Source organism: Hydra viridissima, unplaced genomic scaffold (assembly GCF_058129835.1).
Source record: "Hydra viridissima isolate aposymbiotic clone 2 unplaced genomic scaffold, HvirCarnegie_v1 scaffold_16, whole genome shotgun sequence".
NCBI lineage: Eukaryota > Metazoa > Cnidaria > Hydrozoa > Anthoathecata > Hydridae > Hydra > Hydra viridissima.
Genome location: NW_028324315.1, coordinates 470,300 through 487,680, shown reverse-complemented (window position 1 = coordinate 487,680; position 17,381 = coordinate 470,300). Strand labels below are relative to the sequence as shown.

The following is a 17,381-nucleotide window of genomic DNA, read 5'->3' as shown; positions in this document are numbered from 1 at the left end:
TTGTTTGTACGCTGTTAGTTTTTCTTCTGTTCTGGAATTTTGAGATTGGAATTTCCAGTTATTTAAAAAAGCACGTTTCTATTATATCTGTTCTATTACATCTTATCATATATTTATTGTAAAGAAATTCATTGTACACAATGAATTTTCATTGTACACAATGAATATTCATTGTACACAATGAATTTGGAAAACATATATAAATTGTAAAAGCTGAGAAGAAAGGAGAGCATTTTATAAATTGTTATTGTAATGACAACACGGTCATCTTGATTTTACATATTCTTTTATCACTTAAATCGTTTACATTTTTTTTTTTTATATTTTAATATGTCTATTTTTATATTAAATTTGTTTCTTATATTTCTTTTTATTTTTATATCGAATTGATAGAATGTCCCAAATCGTCGATGAAGGTTTGTATTTATTTTGATGTGTGTCATGTTACTTTGTTGATTCGTATCATGTTAGGTAGTTAGTTCTTAAAGATATGTTTATTTTTAGTCGCTGAATTACTAAGAAGTAAGTTTTGTTCCCTTTTGTTATAATGAAATGTTACAAATTGCAGTTCGTTTATGTTTGTTGATTTAAATTAACTTTACAATAATAAATTGGTTTAGACGAAAATCTATGTAAATTAATTCAATCCAGAAAGATTAAATAATTATTTTAATATTGAAGTAATTAAAGTTTAAGAAAGAATCGAATTCAATATTTGTTTGCGTTTCTGTTTAGATGACAACAGTATAATTGAAGAAAGTAAGTTTTAAAAAGGAAAAAAAAAAACTTTTTAATGTGTTTTTTTTTTTGAAGTAGGTTTAAAATTTCAGGTTTTTAAAATCTTATATTCTTAAATATTTTATAATTAAAAAATATCTATGTTAAATTTTTAAAATCTTATAATCTTAAATATTTTATAATTAAAAAATATCTATGTTAAATTACACCAGGTTGTAGAAAATAGTTATAGTTTAATGATAAGGTTGTAAACAGTTAGAGCCGATTGAATAGATCAAAGATCGATTTAATCTACTTAACCTACTACCATAGTGAAAATTCACTATCAATTGTTTATTTTTCTGTTTAGTTGGCAACAATGTAGAGAGAGATAGTAAGTTTTAAAGGATTTATTTTTTTAAAAAGTAACTAAAATGTTTTTTAAAAAAACGTTGTTGACTTTAAAGTAAAATAGTAGGTTTTTATAGTTTTTACAATAAGCCTAAGAACTTAGGTCCTACTTAAAATTGTCAGTAATAAAGAGAAGAAATTTAAAGTTCTCAATAAGAAAGCTTTTTATTATATTATATCAAGTAAGTTTAATTAAGATTTATTTTCTTTAGTTGATAAAGAAAGAGCTAATAATGGTATTAATTACATTAGTTAAATGAGTTTATTTTTAAAAAGTTAAGTAGATATTTTACCGTCTATACATTTAAGTGCTTTGATTATTTAGATACCGAAGTCAAGGAAGAATTAAGTCAGTGTTTTTTGCTATTAGATATTTGTTAACAGGAATTTGTTTATTTGTACTGTAACTGGAATTTTAAAACTTCAAGTACTTAAGCTTTATTTTTTCTTTTAGGAGAGTTGGAAAAAAAACTAAGTATAAATTACATGATTATGATTAGTAAGTTAAGTAAATGAAGTATTTATATCTGTACCTCAAAAGTCCAAGGTCAGTTTTCACACTGTAGAAATTGTCCAGGAGAGAAAAAATAGTAAAATAATTAGTCTTTATTGTCTTATTCTTGATGGTTAAATTTGTTATTTTTTCGTGTTTTATTTAATTTTTCTTGAGGCACATTAAATATATTTTTGAAAAAAATTAAAAATAAAAAATTAAAAAAAGTGAAAAACCATTTCTGAACAATCAACCTTTGTCTTCTGAGGTACAGATACTAAGATTTAAAGTTTATTTTAGTTTATACTTTTGGTTTAGTTTACAGTCAATTTTGGTTTAGTTTTTGTTTGTTTTAGCTTCAGTTGTCTTTTTTCTTACTTTAGACAACTTTATGGAGGAAATGAAAGGATTAGGTAAAAAAAATTATAATATATTAATGTAAATATTATTTTATCAATTATTTTGAGGTATATTTTTTATCTTTAGTGTCTGGTAGAAGTACAACTGGTAGGACTGTGTTTTAAATTTTAAGTATTTTTTCTGGAGAAATATGTGTTATAGGTGAAAGAATTATTTAATTTACTAATATTATTAAGATAAATTCAAATATGACATCTTTAAACTTCGCATTTTACTCATTTTTATTAAGATTAAATTTTTTACCAGTTTAACTATTTTTTATTTTTTTTATTTTTTAAACATTTTTAGCATTCTCTTCATCCTGTGAAAATGGTGAGGATATGCTTTATATTTTGATTATATAAAATTGCAAATATTTTTAATTTTTATTATATCCTTCTATTTGTAATTTTAGATCTGTTAACTTTTGAGCAATACAAAAGATATCGCTCCCAACACCCAGGGCCTCTCTCGGAGAGGTCCTTTAATAAGTGGCGTTCCAATGGCGGTATAGATGAGCCATCCTTTAAATGGAGGGCCCATCCATACCGGGGTGTTGGGAGACACCGAAGAAAAAACAGCAACCAAAAGGTTGTAAATGTCTTCTATCAGTGAAGATATATATAACCTTTTTGTTGCCGTTTTTTTCACTTTTTTTTTATTATTGTAATTTTTTATTAATTTTCTTTAATAAAATATTTTGTTTATATGGTTTGTTTTTGTCTTTTTTAATTAAAATCTTATTTTTAACAATTAAACTTATTAATTAAACTTAGATATAGTTAACTTGAACCATTACTCAATCAGCATAACATGATATCATAAAATCACATTCTTTATAATGTAACATTCTTCATAATATAACAATATTTTGTTAAAAATAATTCATTGGTAGTTTAATTTATTGAACTCTCTGCTTTTAAAATTTTCTATAAGCCAAGACAATATGTTTTGCTATATCAATGCAATTTATTTATATCTCAATTTGATTTTATCTTTTTTTATCGATTTATTGTTAGGCTATTTGAAGCATTAGTTATTTTGTTTTTTAGTTAGTATTTTAAATCTATTGTAATGTCTTTTAAATTAAACTAAATACTACTAAAAGCCAACATGAAATAACGTCATAAAACAACACCGACAAGCTGCATGACAGTAGCTTAAGTACAACAACAGGTTACCGAAACTCAGGTATATTGTCTTTCAGTTTGTTTGGTTTTTTTTTTTCTTTCTCTCCCTCTCTCTTTATTCTATGTCTACTTATATTTTACAATTTTTTATTTAGGCTTATCGTATGACGCATTAATGCAATATAAAAGATGAAAGTTTACATATTTTTAAATTTTTTATACACATGTTTGATTGTAAATTAACTTTTTTTTGTTTAACACGTATTTGTACTCAATGGCTTAGTTATTTTTTATAAATTTATTAAGTAATGTGTATTTAACGTTTTAAAGTCGATTTCCTTTGTTAAAGAAACATGTAACAAGTAGCTACTAAATAATTAATAAATCAAGTATAAATTACGTTCGTTTTAGGTTAATGTGATTAAATAAACTACATGATATAAAAATATAACAATATTTCCGATTTATTTTTTCGTCAATTTAAAGCATGTTGATGCGTTATTATTTTGTGTTAGTAACTAAAAACGCAATATGTTGAATTAAGTAATGTAGAGGAAAATAGTTTTGCCCTACTCTGATATGACTCATCTCATGTAAATTACGAAAATAATGTTAAATAAATGGTAAATTATTTTACCTCCGCAAATTTTTTATTTTCTTTTTACAGATGGTTTAATCTTTACAACTTAAAGGGCAAAACCTTCACACTTGTCTAAAATGGGAAATAATTACTCCGAAGATTCCCGAAAAAACCCTTTGGAGCGAAGTATCTACATATGTTCCTGATTAGAAAAATGAAAAAAATGAAATCCTTCATGACCGTCCGAGCGAGAAATTTTAGTTTTAAAATGTAAGAAATTGCGACAAAAAATATTTTTTTGCAATCAAAAGAAAACACATTTTTTATTCACTAAACATTGATCTACACTACATAACAGATCCCTGATGCATGGGTAAGTCACTAAAATGTTTAAAAAACTTCAAAATCAAAAGTAAAATGATTGTTTAGCAAGTTTAATTTTGATTTTTTTTAAAATGATTTAACAATTGTCCACTGTAGATTGCTTTTATTCTTTTTATTCTATGAACACATAAAAAAGAAATAATGTGAGAAAACAATGTGAGAAAACAATGTACTCTTTAAAAAATTGAGTTGGGGGCAGCTTTAATGTTAGTTAGTCAAGCTTTTTTGAAAAACTAAAACACAAATAAACTGAAACAAAGAGACGATGTTTTCTTGATAACTTTGCATTAAAGACGCTTGCTGTTGAAATCTACTATGCAACTCAGCAACTTTTCTGGATAGTCTGGATGACCCAGAGGCCTTTTGTATCTCTCCCACTGGGTTCGGAAACTGTGATGAAGGGCTTCTGTTGTCTGTTCGCTGAATGGTCCAAGAGACTTTTTGTGACGATCAATGAAATCCTTGACATGAAAGAAGACAGTGTGGACTTTTGGAGTCACACTTACTTTTGGCAAGGAGAGGAAAGCCAGTTGAAATTGGTCAATTTTCTTTGAGTAGTTTGAATCCAGATGATTTCCAAAGCAGGCATTCACAACTGCATCAAACTTTCTCAAAGTGTCGATGAATGGAAAAACATGAAAAGCTGAACAATTCTCTGCTTGTCTTTGAAGAAGGTCAACATTTTTGAGGAGTTTGCGGCATTCATTCCCAGCAAACTGCCCTTCGTGAAAAGGCTGTTCTTTGATATGAAGAGCTTTAGGCCATTCTTCAGCCTCAGGCCAGGAGTCCTTTAGTGCCTTGAACAGATGGTTCGCTACACCGAGAAGGAGATGTAGCTCCATTGGTGGTATGATGTCAAGAACAAGTGCATTGTCAGAAAAATCCAAGAGGGGCTCATGCACCACATTCTGAAATTGTTTAGCCTTTTTCATGTCTAAACCAGCTACTTTAAATGAGGCATAAGATCTTCTGATGGATCCAAAGGTTCGAAAGTTACCATTCTGTGATAACCTATTGTGGTCAATGTCACACCATGTGCAAGGGTGTGAGCTGGCATGTGACTGAAGCCCACACACAAGGTTTGCCACCTTCAGGTCACTTGAAAGAAGAAAGTCAACTCGCTCAGAGAAGATGAGAGATAGTATTGTTCTCAAATTCTCATAGTTTTCTGGTACATCCTCTGCTACAGCAACAAGAAGTTGAGATTTCACACCACTGTCTTTTGCTGCAAAAGATGTAAGTGTCTTCTTGTCTGGTGGAGCTTGAACTTGAGAAATCAATTCATCTTCTTGAATCCCAAGGCTAACCTTGAGGAAACCACCACCACCGTCAATTCCAAGCTTGACTATGTGCTCTTTATACACTTGTCTTTTGAGCAAGACATCATTGAGAAGTTCAGAGAGATTCTTGCAGTGAACCACAATTTGTTTCTTTGTCTGAGACTTTTCATGTGTCACAGTTATGTTTGTGTGAGTGAAATGTTTAGATAGTTGTGTACCTATTTGATGGAACTTTGCCCGGAATTGAGGTTCAACAACTCTGGCTTGTGCAACATGGTTCAATGTTGAGGCCAATTTTTTGACGCTTGCATTAGACAGCCCTGTGTTTGTCTGAATGTTTGCAAGGTCTTGGGCTTTTAGAACTACTTCATCACCAAAGAGTCTTTTTGCGCTTGCTGCACCTGTATTAAAAACATTGCTATGAGTAGGAGCAAATTTTTCACATAAACAACCAAGTTTTCTTTATGGAAAGTAAAGTTTAGATTTGAACTGCAAATTTTATTTGTTAAAGGTTTTTTCTTTTGTAAAAGACAAAGACAATGACAAAGTTTTAATTACTATCAGATAAAAGATTTGCAAGTTACTGTTACCTGGAGTAATTGGCAAAGGTCGCCCACCACCACTTTGTGCTATTCTTAGGGTTCCATGAGGAGAAGCCTCTTTAGATGAAATGACTGCTGAAGCAATCTGTTCACTGACTTTGGAATCTTTTGATGCCAACATCTTTATGTTATGCCTGAATGTGAACTGATTGCATTGATGAGGTACTCCTCTTCCAATTAAGGAGAGGCAATCAGAACATCTTCTTTGGTCTTGGGATGGTAAAGGCTGTTGTGGCATTTCAAATGGGTGCTTTTGCAATGCTTTCAGGTGTCCAATTTTGCAAATGATGCAATCACACTGCTGTCCTCTTGTCTCAGGCCTAGGCATGACAGATGAGAAATCAAAAATGGGAGGGACAGAGACATTCTCACCATTTTTCTTTCTCCTCAGAAGCAGTCTGCAAGAATCACACATTCCAAGTGGGACTCGTGTGTCACAAAAGTCAACATCCTGAGAAATCAGACTCTTGACTTGGTCTTTAAGAAAACTTGTTAGCTCCCTAGAACATTTTTTCATACAGAGGAGACAAACTGACTTCCGACAGTCTTCATGATTTTTTGCTGAGTTTGGCATTTTTGAGTTGTGCATTCCACGAATGAAAACATGAATATTTCATTAAAATGCCTTTTCCCGAAATTTGGTTCAATATTTTATTAGGGATGTGCCACTAATACTTAAGAACTGATTTTTTCATCAAATTTTGAAAAAAAAATTAAAATTTTTTTTGGCAAAAATCTTATTTTTTAAACTGAAATTTCTCGCTCGGACGGTCATGAAGGATTTCATTTTTTTCATTTTTCTAATCAGGAACATATGTAGATACTCCGCTCCAAAGGGTTTTTTCGGGAAGCTTCGGAGTAGTTATTTCCAATTTTGGACAAGTGTGCCTTAACTAATACCCTAAAAGGGTATTAGTTCAGGTGTTGCAACCTAAAAATTATGGAAAACAGCCACTATAAATTAAGTAACAGACCGACCATAACCCGTATTACGGGTTGCTTTTTGCAAGTATTTATAATTTTGTCAAGTTAAAGTTTGTATTTAGGTGCTGTAATACTAATTCATTTAAACTCGGGAGCGTCAAATGAAGAGTTTGAGCGTTGGCTGAAGAGAATATTCAGCTTTCAGGAGATCGAAATGGTGGGCGAAAGGCTTGAGAAGAACGAAAAAACTCGTTGGATAAATAGCACTATTTCAAACTATCAATAATATCTGTATCATTAAAAAGTAATTTTTGTCAATTTGAACTGGAATAAATACCAAAAAATATTTACTTTTGTGTTTGCTTTTTGTGCGATATCACATTAGAAATGGCTAATAATAGCGCGTTAGTGAATGTATATTGGTTAAAAGTAACGGGTCAGTGCTGGCATACGATCACGGACGAATGCTGGAAAATGATCCCGGGCCAGTGCTGGCTAGCAATGCTGGGCCATTGGCCGTTTTGACATTGGGCCGTGATCAATTTGGGCCAGCATTGGGCCTCCAACGGAAGGCTGTCTGGGATATCTTATTTCATCTTTCAATTTAATTACCAAGTGAAAAAACTACCCAGACAGCCTCCCGTTAGAGGCCCAATGCTGACCCAGTTCCGCTTGCGACAGCGGCGCGATGCCGGCAATTGATCACAGCCCAATGTCAAAACGGCCAATGGCCCAGCATCGCTAGCCAGCACTGGCCCGGGATCATTTTCCAGCATTCGTCCGTGATCGTATGCCAGCACTGACCCGTTACTTTTAACCAATATACAATCACTAACGCCCTATTATTAGCCATTTCTAATGTGATATCGCACAAAAAACAAAAACAAAAGTAAATATTTTTTGATATTTATTCCAGTTCAAATTGACAAAAATAATTTTTAATGGTACAGATATTATTGATAGTTTGAAATAGTGCTATTTATCCAACGAGTTTTTTCGTACTTCTCAAGCCTTTCGTCCACCATTTCGATCTCCTTAAAGCTGAAAATACTCTTCAGCCAACGCTCAAACTCTTCGCTTGATGCTCTCGAGTTTAAATGATTTAGTTTTACAGCACCTAAATACAAACTTTAACTTGACAAAATTATAAATATAACAATTGAACACATACAAAGAAATATATATTAAATAAAAATAAAGATTTCTTCTTACCCAATAAAATCTTTTTCTTCTTCAAGTTTTCCACTGAAATAACCAGCTCTTTTTTAACAGCTGTAAAAATCAGGATCTCTTAGAAATTTCATTCTTAAAATTCTAGTAAAATAAAAATGAACATTTACAAAAATAACTTAAAATAACTGAAAGTATAAGTTCTAAGCATATTACTACTAACCAGTGCAATGAAGTGTTCCTTCACTCACTTTATGTAAGAATCCGTCTGACAGATGAACATCGATTGAATGTCAATGAAGACCCTGAAAACTAAAATTAAAAAGAAAAAATTAATGAAGCTGTTTATTTTAACAATAGGTTAATGTGCATTTTATTGCATATACATACATATATATACACATATAGTTATAGTGCATTCAAAAAATGAGGAGAGTGACCATTGACAAAATAATTTAATGAATATAATACAAGTATCAATAAATTACAACCTTAAAAGTTATAAATTACAATCTTTAACTTAAATTCATGACTACATTGTAGTGTACATATATATACTAAAAATACCAAAGTAACTCAAAAATCTAATGCAAGTAAAATACGAAATCGAAAACAATTTATTAAACATTTATGGGAATCATTTCTATGCCAATTACATTTACCAAATGTAATTTCTCCAATCAGCAGCTATTGAATGCATAAATATAGACAATGTTGTTATAAAATTGTTATTATAAGAAAGAAATTTACTTAAGACACAAGTAAAATTAACCTAAATAAGTTAAATATTTCAATTACTACCTCATATAAAACTATGTATGAAATAAGCATATTAATTTTGTCAGTAATAATGTAAGAAAATAGACTTAGTACAGATTTCAACAAATTAAATTATAACAAGTGAAGTAAGGGTGAAACAACAAAACCATCATCAACTTGTTGAATACACTTTTGAGAATTCTGTCATCTAAAATTGCAATGTGTTTAACTTTATCTAAGTGTGATACTAAATGTGATTCTTAACAGACTGGAATCACACAGGTTTTTTAAAATTAAAACCTTGCAAAAGACACAAAACTGGCCAAAATGATGTTTTGCTACTTTTAAACAAAGGTAAACCATCGATATTCAACTGCCCATAAGGAGCTAAAAATTTTGCAATTTTATCATAAACATGATTTAATATTTGTTAAACTAATTGCTGAACCAAAATAAAAATAATCACCACCTGCTCGATATGCAACTATAACATTGTGTTGAGTTTTTTAAATAGACAAATCAGGATGAAACAGACAGAGAATACACAGTAAAGATGACAAAGCAGTCAGATTAACAGTAAACTGAACAGCCCAATCAGCTAATAGGGTAGTCAAATCTAATGAGAATGTTTCATCATTACCATTACTAAAATTTAAATATGACCAAGTTTAGTTTCAACATTAACATTGTTATCTGAAAATATATTAACAACAGTTCCAAAAACTGAATCATTATTATCTACAACTTTTTCACTTATAGCAGGAAAGTTGCCTTTTGTAGATATGTATGAGGGGGTAACAGTTATCTCACCAAATGAGTTTTGTAGATTAAATATTTCACAACTGATATCTTCATTAAATATTTGTTGCAAGCTTTTTAAAATAACTCTAACTATATATGTAACAGGAACAATACATTATCCCAAAATTAAGATAGAAAAATATATAAAGATTTAATATGGATGGTTCACTCTTATATTGAATTGCTAAAATGAGAAAAGTGACAATTGACAAAGTCATTTCATGATTATAATGTAAATGACAATAGATTACAACCAAGATCACTTAAAATGAGTTTAAAACTAATTTAAATTAAATAAGATTATTTTAATGACAAGTAATAATAAAGGAACATACAATAATAAAAACAAAGATAAATTAATATCAGCAAAAACAACAACAAAAAAAAACATAATAACAATATATATTGTTATTATCTTTTCTTTGTTGTTGTTATGATATTATTTTGTTATCATCTTTATATATATATATATATATATATATACATATATATATATATATATATATATATATATATATATATATATATATATATATATATATATATATATATATATATTAGGGTGTCCCAAAAAAAAAATTTTATTTTGTGTGCTATCAAAAACTTGGCTTTTATATGTAAAAAGACAAAATATATAAAAAATATTGATCTGAGACAAGTGTTAGAGCTTGGTGTAAAATTTGAAATTTTTAAAAAATGTCAATTTTTGTGATGTTTTTTAAGTTTTTATTATTTTAATTGTACATGTGATATAAAAAAGATGAAATTTATTCAAAAGTAGGGTTTTTTAAATATAATTTTTTAAAGTAGTCAACTTTTACTTTTATTTAATTGTATATTTAACATTTTTCTTGATTATTGGTATTTTATTGATCATTGCAATTTTTTATTTATAAAATTTTGATTACTTTAATATACATGTGATTTAAAACTGTTTCAAAGTTTTTAGTTTCATAAATAAATATATTGCTAAAAATGGGTTGTACAGTAAAAAAATCCAGCAAAAAAGGACCAGGGGAAAAAGAAAAGTACACTGTTCAAAGCAGTTTAAGACGATCTCTATATCTGTTAAAATATCCCATAAATGAGCTTCCAGTCAACCAGCTGCCCAGTGTCAGAAATATCCTTCAATACTTTCATTTTTTAAAATCTTCTAGGTAATCTTAATATTTAGTTTTTTTCTAATTTATTTACTTAACCTACAGTTCATGAATATAATTATATATTTCAGTTAATTCTCTTTTATATAGGAGCAGCAGATTTCAGTCCAGCAAAGAAATTATTGCTTGTCCAACAAAAACAGGAACCAGAAGTCTAGTTTGCCAGTATAGAGCATGCGAAAGATCAATCAATAGATGCGTAACTTCAGCTGTCACTGACATCTGGATAAAAGCTGGTTTTACGTGCAACATTATTAGTGGAAGATCTGTTAGGTAAGTTTTACAAACAAAAAAATTATTATAGGCTTATCTTGTTTTTTAGTAACTTCAGCTCTGTAATATTTTTCAGTGAAAGGATTCTAAAACTCACAGAGAAATATAACAAAATGAAAGGATGGAGTAAACTAAACTGGAGTTCAAGTAAAGGGATCTGGACTCAAAAGCAAGTAGATTTCCAGGTGGAGGTTAATACCTTGTTCGATATATCTGTTCCTACAATAATTGACATGATAATGAAAGATCAGAGAAGAACCGAAGATGCAAAGAAAGAAGATGTAGCCTTCTACGAAGACCAGAGATCTAAAAGGAATATGACCATGACTGCACAGCATGATGAAGAATTTGAAATTAAGGCTCTGCGAAGAAAGCAGAGATACGAAAGAGTTAGGCAATTGAATGATCAGAAAAAAACAAAGGCTCAAAAAGAAAAAAGGACTTTGCAAACATTTGACAGCTTGCAGAAATCAACAGACGAGAAAAGCACTGACAAAACTTTGGATGGACAAATTGAATTTGAAGATGATGTTAGCCCATTTGAAAGTTTCATTTTATGTGAAGAAAGTGATGATTCTGAATATGATGTATCCAAATCAAAAAAATCGAAAATAATTTTAGAGTTAACTCCAGATGAACTAATTGAAGCTACTTCTGGTGTTAGCGTTCGGTATAGAATCGGTGTTAGGCCCCAGACTGCTATGATTTCTGCTATCTGCAATAAAGCAGGTGTTGACTTGCATGAGATTAATTTATCAAGATCTACTATACACAGAAAAAGATACAGAATTATTGAAAATCTTGGTAAATATTATTCACCTAAGCGATTAAGTTTATTTTTTTAATTATCTCTATTGTTTTAAATGTATAATTTAATTGATTTAGGAGAAACACTACGACAGGATCTTGTTGATGTTTTAAAAGGAAAAAAACTCATAGTCCATTTTGATGGAAAACTTGTTAGACAGCTGGAAGAAGAGAATGATCTGACAGTTAATTGTGAGAGAATTGCAGTTAGTGTAACTAGCCCAGATTTGGAATGTAGAGATGATTTTTGCTTGGCATAGTGCAGGCAAAAAATTCAACTGGATCCGAGCAGGCAAATTTAATCCTCAATCTCTTGGAATACTATGATATTGTCGACAATATCATTGGTGTTTGCTGCAACACAACTGCATCCAACACTGGAAAATTTGCGGGAGCAGTTACAATCCTATCAACTATCCTTAATACAAGTCTTGTCTGGTGCATGTGTCGTCACCATATTATTGAAGTACATATTAAACATTTTATGATTGCTCTGACTGGCGCCGAGAATAAGTCTCCGAGAAGAGAAATTTATGTGCGCTTACAGAAGGCTTGGTCAACAATTGTTGACAAGGTAGACACATCATCAGACAATCTGGTTTAGTTTAACTGGACTTCTTTAGAGATTGGATCACCTGTCCATAATATAGCCAAGGCAACATTAAAGTTTGGGGAAACTGCACTTCATGAAAATATTTTCAAAAGAGGAGACTACAAAAATCTTTGTCAGTTATATGTTTACTACCTTGGTGGTCATGTTCCTGCTATAAAATTTCATCAGCCAGGAGCTTGCCATGCAGCAAGGTTTATGGCTGATGCAATTTATTTGCTTACATTAGAAATGACAAAGAACATCTCAATTATCATGAATGAAAAGGAGAAGAAGATGGTTAAAACAGCTTCTTTATTTATATCTTTAACATACTGTCCTTGGTTTTTCAAAAGCTCTCTTAGTATTAAAGCACCAGTTAATGATTTAGCAGCATTCAAAGATGTGTTTGATTTAAGTAAGGAATATCCCGAGTTTTCTCAATCGATACTGAAAAGCATGCAAAATCATACCTAGTATTTAAGTCAGCAGCTTGTTGTAATGGCTTTAGTTGATGATGATGTTGAAAAAGATGAGAAGAAGAATATACTCCAAAACCTGTTACAGTTTCCTGTTCCTGAAGAATTCATGAAGGGTAAACCTAAAATGCCTGTAATCACATCGTCTACAACACTATCAAATTTAGTTGGTGATCAGAGCTGGATTTTGTTTTGCCTAGCCAAGGTTACCCATGACCAGGTTAAGTTAGCTGCACAAGGGGACTTGACTGTTTTAGACAACTTTAAGTTTTTTGTTAAAAATATGGTAGTCACCAATGATTGTGCAGAAAGAAATATAAAACTGATCCAAGACTTTATTATGTCATACCGAAATGAAGATATGAAGCAGAAGGTTTTGTTGGTTGCAAAAAACCACAGAAAAACGTTGAATAAAAATCTGACTAAAACCCAGCTAAATCAGATTTGAAGTGCTTGTGATATTTGTTCAACATTTCTTTCCACAATTCTTCAACACATGCAACATATATTTCACATAATTTTTAATATGATAAATGCTTAACATAATTTTTTTTCTCATATTTACTGTAAAAATAGCAAAAAATAAAAAAAAATCAAAAATTTGAAGTTTTACACCAAGCACTTATAACGGTTTATATTTAAAAATTCTGATATAATTGGTCATAATATACCTAGTAACCAAGTTCTAAATAGCGCACATATCTTTTTTCCAAAAAAAAAAAGTTTTTGGGACACCCTAATATATATATATATATATATATATATATATATATATATATATATATATATATATATATATATATATATATATATATATATATATATATATATATATATATATATATATATATATATATATATATATATATATATATATATATATATATATATATATATATATATATATATATATATATATATATTCACACACACAAACATATATATAAATAATATAAAAAAGGTGTTAATTAAAAAACATTATCTTACAGTTATTGTGATTAAAACCTTATCTTCTAACCTTTAAATAGCCTTTTCTTTAACCATTTCTGTTTTATTGTTAAATCAATATCTTGCATGAATATTATTCAAACGGTTTAATATAAAAACATAGCAAACCTTTATACAAAATAACTGTAATGATGTGTGCTAACATAAGTGAAATTTACATTATTTACATCATACGACATCTAAACATTTTACAGTAGTATTAACTACTGCAAGAGTTAGGATGTAGCAATTGCAATTCTAATTACAACATAATTATACGTTTTAAAAAAAAAGCAACATTTTTTTAATTGCAAACGTACATTTGCTATTATTATTACAATACGTTTTGTAATAATAACATAATAAAAAAACAACAGCAAAAGCAAGAAATTTGCAAAATATATCTTGTAAGCATTTGTCTTCGCGTCTATAAAATCATAATGGATGACGCAGAAAATATTCAAAATAATGACGATTATGGCAAAACGACATTCGGCCAAAACTCTGTAGTCGCCACAATCGGGCCATTGTTGGCCCAATATCAAATGCCATCGCAATTGCGTACGACTGCTCGCCAGAAGCATGCCAGACTCGGGCCAGTACTGGCCTGTTACTAATCTTGTCGTCACGGCGTGCGATGATTCGCCGGAATTCTGGCCCAGTGTCGTAGGCTGTCTGGGTAGTCCACTCATTAAAAAAGAGGATAAAATTAAACATGACCAAATGGAACAATCGGTGATGTCAAGGGTTACATTTGAAATAACCTGCGTTGTCCGAAGTTTTTATCGTTTACGAAACCACGTTATTCCTTAATACCTCAAGTATTAAGGAATAACGTGGTTTCGTAAACGAAACCACGTTAAAAATTTTAGTAGTGAGGAAAACCACGTTAAAATATTAGTAGTGAGGAAAGGAACGAACTAATTAAGTACTTTAATGAATATTCATCTAAAAATAGTCAGGACGCGTACTTATCCACACTAATAAAAATCCAAAACATTAACAGAAGTAGACCACGACAGAATGCAGACAAAACTTACACAATTTTTCATATTCTTATTGTGTAAGGGTGCAAAGAGCACAATCAGCTATCGAAGTTCCAATCTGCATTAAAGCTATGATGTCTTTTTTCGGAATTACAAAAGCTAGGATCGAATCAATAAGGAAATCAGTCGCTACAACTGGTTAGTAATAGTTAAAGAAGTTGTTTATAAAACTTTAAGCTATGAATTAAACTATTATATATATATATATATATATATATATATATATATATATATATATATATATATATATATATATTTGTGTATATGAATATTATGTCATTTTGTTCTTTTAGGTCGCCCTCCAATCGATGGTAGAGGCAAACATAAAAATCGGCCACACAAAATAACCGAAAGTGACAGAGAAGCTATCCAAAATTATATATCTTCTTTCAGAGGAAGGTCATCTCATTATGCTATTGGAAAAACAAAAAAATTTACTTATCTGAAGATCTAAATGTCTCTAAAATGTTTGAACTATTCAAACATGCTTACCCAACTGTTAAATTAGGATACGAAACATACAGAGTAGTTTTTAACAATAAATTTAATATTGGGTTTGGCTTTCCACGAAAAAACACTTGTTTAGCTTGTGATGAGGTCATTGTAAATATAAAACACACTGACCTAGAGCTTTTAAATGCAGTTGGTGAAGATATTATCAAACTTAATAAAAAAAAAAAAGATCTTGAAACAGAGCATGATTTTCACACAAAAAAAGCTGCTGTATTTTATAACAGAAAGTCAGATGCAAAAAAACGAGCGAAAAACTCAGACACGTTTGAAGCTATTGCTTTTGATTTTCAGAAAAATTTACCCTTGCCTAATAAATCAACTAACGATGTGTATTACCGAAGACAGCTTAAATTTTTTTCATTTAATATACACATCCTATCCAGTGATGAAGTATTTCTTTATACATACGATGAAACAACAGGAAAAAAGGGAGCTGATGATGTTTGCTCTATGCCTTATCATTTTATCATTAATCATCTTTCTGACACAGTCCTTGAATTACATTTTTTTTGCGATGGATGTGCAGGACAAAACAAAAATTCAACTGTGTTTCGTTTTTTGCATTGGATGGTTCACTTTCAAAAACGTTTTAAATGTATTAAAGTGTCATTTCCTATACGAGGTCATTCCTATATGGAATGCGATCGTGACATGGCAAATGTTAATATAAAGGCTAATGTTGAAATTCCTGAGGATTGGCGTCAGATTCTTAAGAATTGCAGAAAAAAACCTTCACCTTTTAATGTTGTAAATTTTTTCAATGTAAATTTTTTCAGATTTTCTGATTACTTGAAACAATATTATAAGTGCGCATGTCCAATAAAAACTCGACCAGTCAGAGAACTTGTCATTCAAGATATACACCCTACACTGCTTCTCTTTCGTAACAACTAGAATGGCAATATTGAAAATACTACTTTGGTAAAACGTAGACGAAATAATCAAACAGAAACTGCACTCAATCAGTTTAATATGTATTCCTCAGTTCTACCAATAAGTACTGCCAAGTATAACGACTTATAAGTTCTGAAGCGTCTATGTAAACCTGATAATCACAGTTTTTTTGATAATCTTGTTACTTCAAACACAGAAACACAAGATTCGGCATCAGAAGATTCAGATACTGATTAGAAAAATATATTTTAATTATGGTTATGTTTCTCATTAATTTCATGTTGGTCTCATTAATTTCATATATAGTAATGTTTCTCATTAATTTGTGTTAAAATTTATGTTTTAATTAGTTTGACTTTATTAGATAAAAAAAATTTATCGCCCCACAATAGATGTTAACAAAATGTAATAACTTCCAATAAACGTTTCAGCAGGATAACAAAAAAAAATTAGCTAAAGAAACAGCAGGGTCAACTGTCTTTTGAGGCCCCTTACATCATTAAGAGCCCATTTTTAAGATATTGTTTTGTTTTTAAACAAAAAAAGAAGGGCTAAAAATAGTAATTACGCCACTTAAAAATTCCAAGGAAAAAGTCGGTGATGTCCATTTATTGATAATGAACTTTAGTTTCCGAAAAAAACATTGAAAAAATATATATATATTTTTTTTTTTTTTAATAAATAATCTGATATAAATGTAGTTAATCTATATATATATACATAAAACTAAAGAGCAGTGTATAAATTAAATTTTAAAGAACGTTTTGAACTTTAAAAATTGATTATCTCAAAATAAGAAAAATGTGACAACGCTGGTTTTTCCACTGAGGTCTTCATATATATATATATATATATATATATATATATATATATATATATATATATATATATATATATATATATATATATATATATAGTAAATAAAGATAAAAATTTCTTCTTACCCAATGAAACTTTTTTTCAAATTTTCGACTGAAATAAGC

The 17,381-nt window shown here is 29.7% G+C and overlaps 2 protein-coding genes and 2 pseudogenes across 6 annotated transcripts in view; 3 read left to right on the top strand and 1 right to left on the bottom strand.

The window, feature by feature from the left end:
• The window catches only part of LOC149877183 (uncharacterized), a 288,845-nt gene extending 274,796 nt beyond the window's left edge, over positions 1 to 14,049 (bottom strand). Inside the window, exon 1 of the mRNA XM_090074019.1 lies at positions 13,977 to 14,049. The gene's annotated coding sequence lies outside the window, so the exon portion shown is untranslated. The remainder of the gene's footprint in view (positions 1 to 13,976) is intronic.
• On the top strand, positions 213 to 2,650 carry LOC149877184 (uncharacterized). Of its 4 annotated transcripts, XM_090073966.1 has the most exons (8): positions 213 to 416; positions 505 to 522; positions 736 to 759; positions 1,088 to 1,111; positions 2,005 to 2,034; positions 2,108 to 2,128; positions 2,330 to 2,353; positions 2,436 to 2,650. In XM_090073966.1, exons 1-8 carry the CDS (start codon positions 395 to 397, stop codon positions 2,633 to 2,635), a joined length of 363 nt encoding a protein of 120 aa, XP_089930092.1. In that variant the 5' UTR covers positions 213 to 394; the 3' UTR covers positions 2,636 to 2,650. The 4 variants fall into 4 exon arrangements, with proteins under 4 accessions (XP_089930092.1, XP_089930093.1, XP_089930094.1 ...); XM_090073967.1 differs by lacking the exon at positions 1,088 to 1,111; XM_090073968.1 differs by lacking the exon at positions 2,005 to 2,034.
• LOC145191454 (uncharacterized) lies at positions 10,864 to 13,196 on the top strand (annotated as a pseudogene). The gene is made up of 3 exons (XR_016448017.1): positions 10,864 to 11,083; positions 11,160 to 11,887; positions 11,969 to 13,196. The product of XR_016448017.1 is annotated as an uncharacterized LOC145191454 (transcript).
• LOC149877182 (uncharacterized) lies at positions 13,086 to 16,677 on the top strand (annotated as a pseudogene).
• Positions 16,678 to 17,381: the final 704 nt, after the last annotated feature.

What these genes read in the sequence shown, in the direction of transcription:
- LOC149877184 (XM_090073966.1), top strand. Translation starts at nt 395, where the DNA reads ATGTCCCAAATCGTCGATGAAG. An exon ending in CAACAGTATAATTGAAGAAA is followed by an intron (nt 760 to 1,087) that starts GTAAGTTTTAAA and finishes TTTTCTGTTTAG; the next exon opens with TTGGCAACAATGTAGAGAGA. An exon ending in CAACAATGTAGAGAGAGATA is followed by an intron (nt 1,112 to 2,004) that starts GTAAGTTTTAAA and finishes TTCTTACTTTAG; the next exon opens with ACAACTTTATGGAGGAAATG.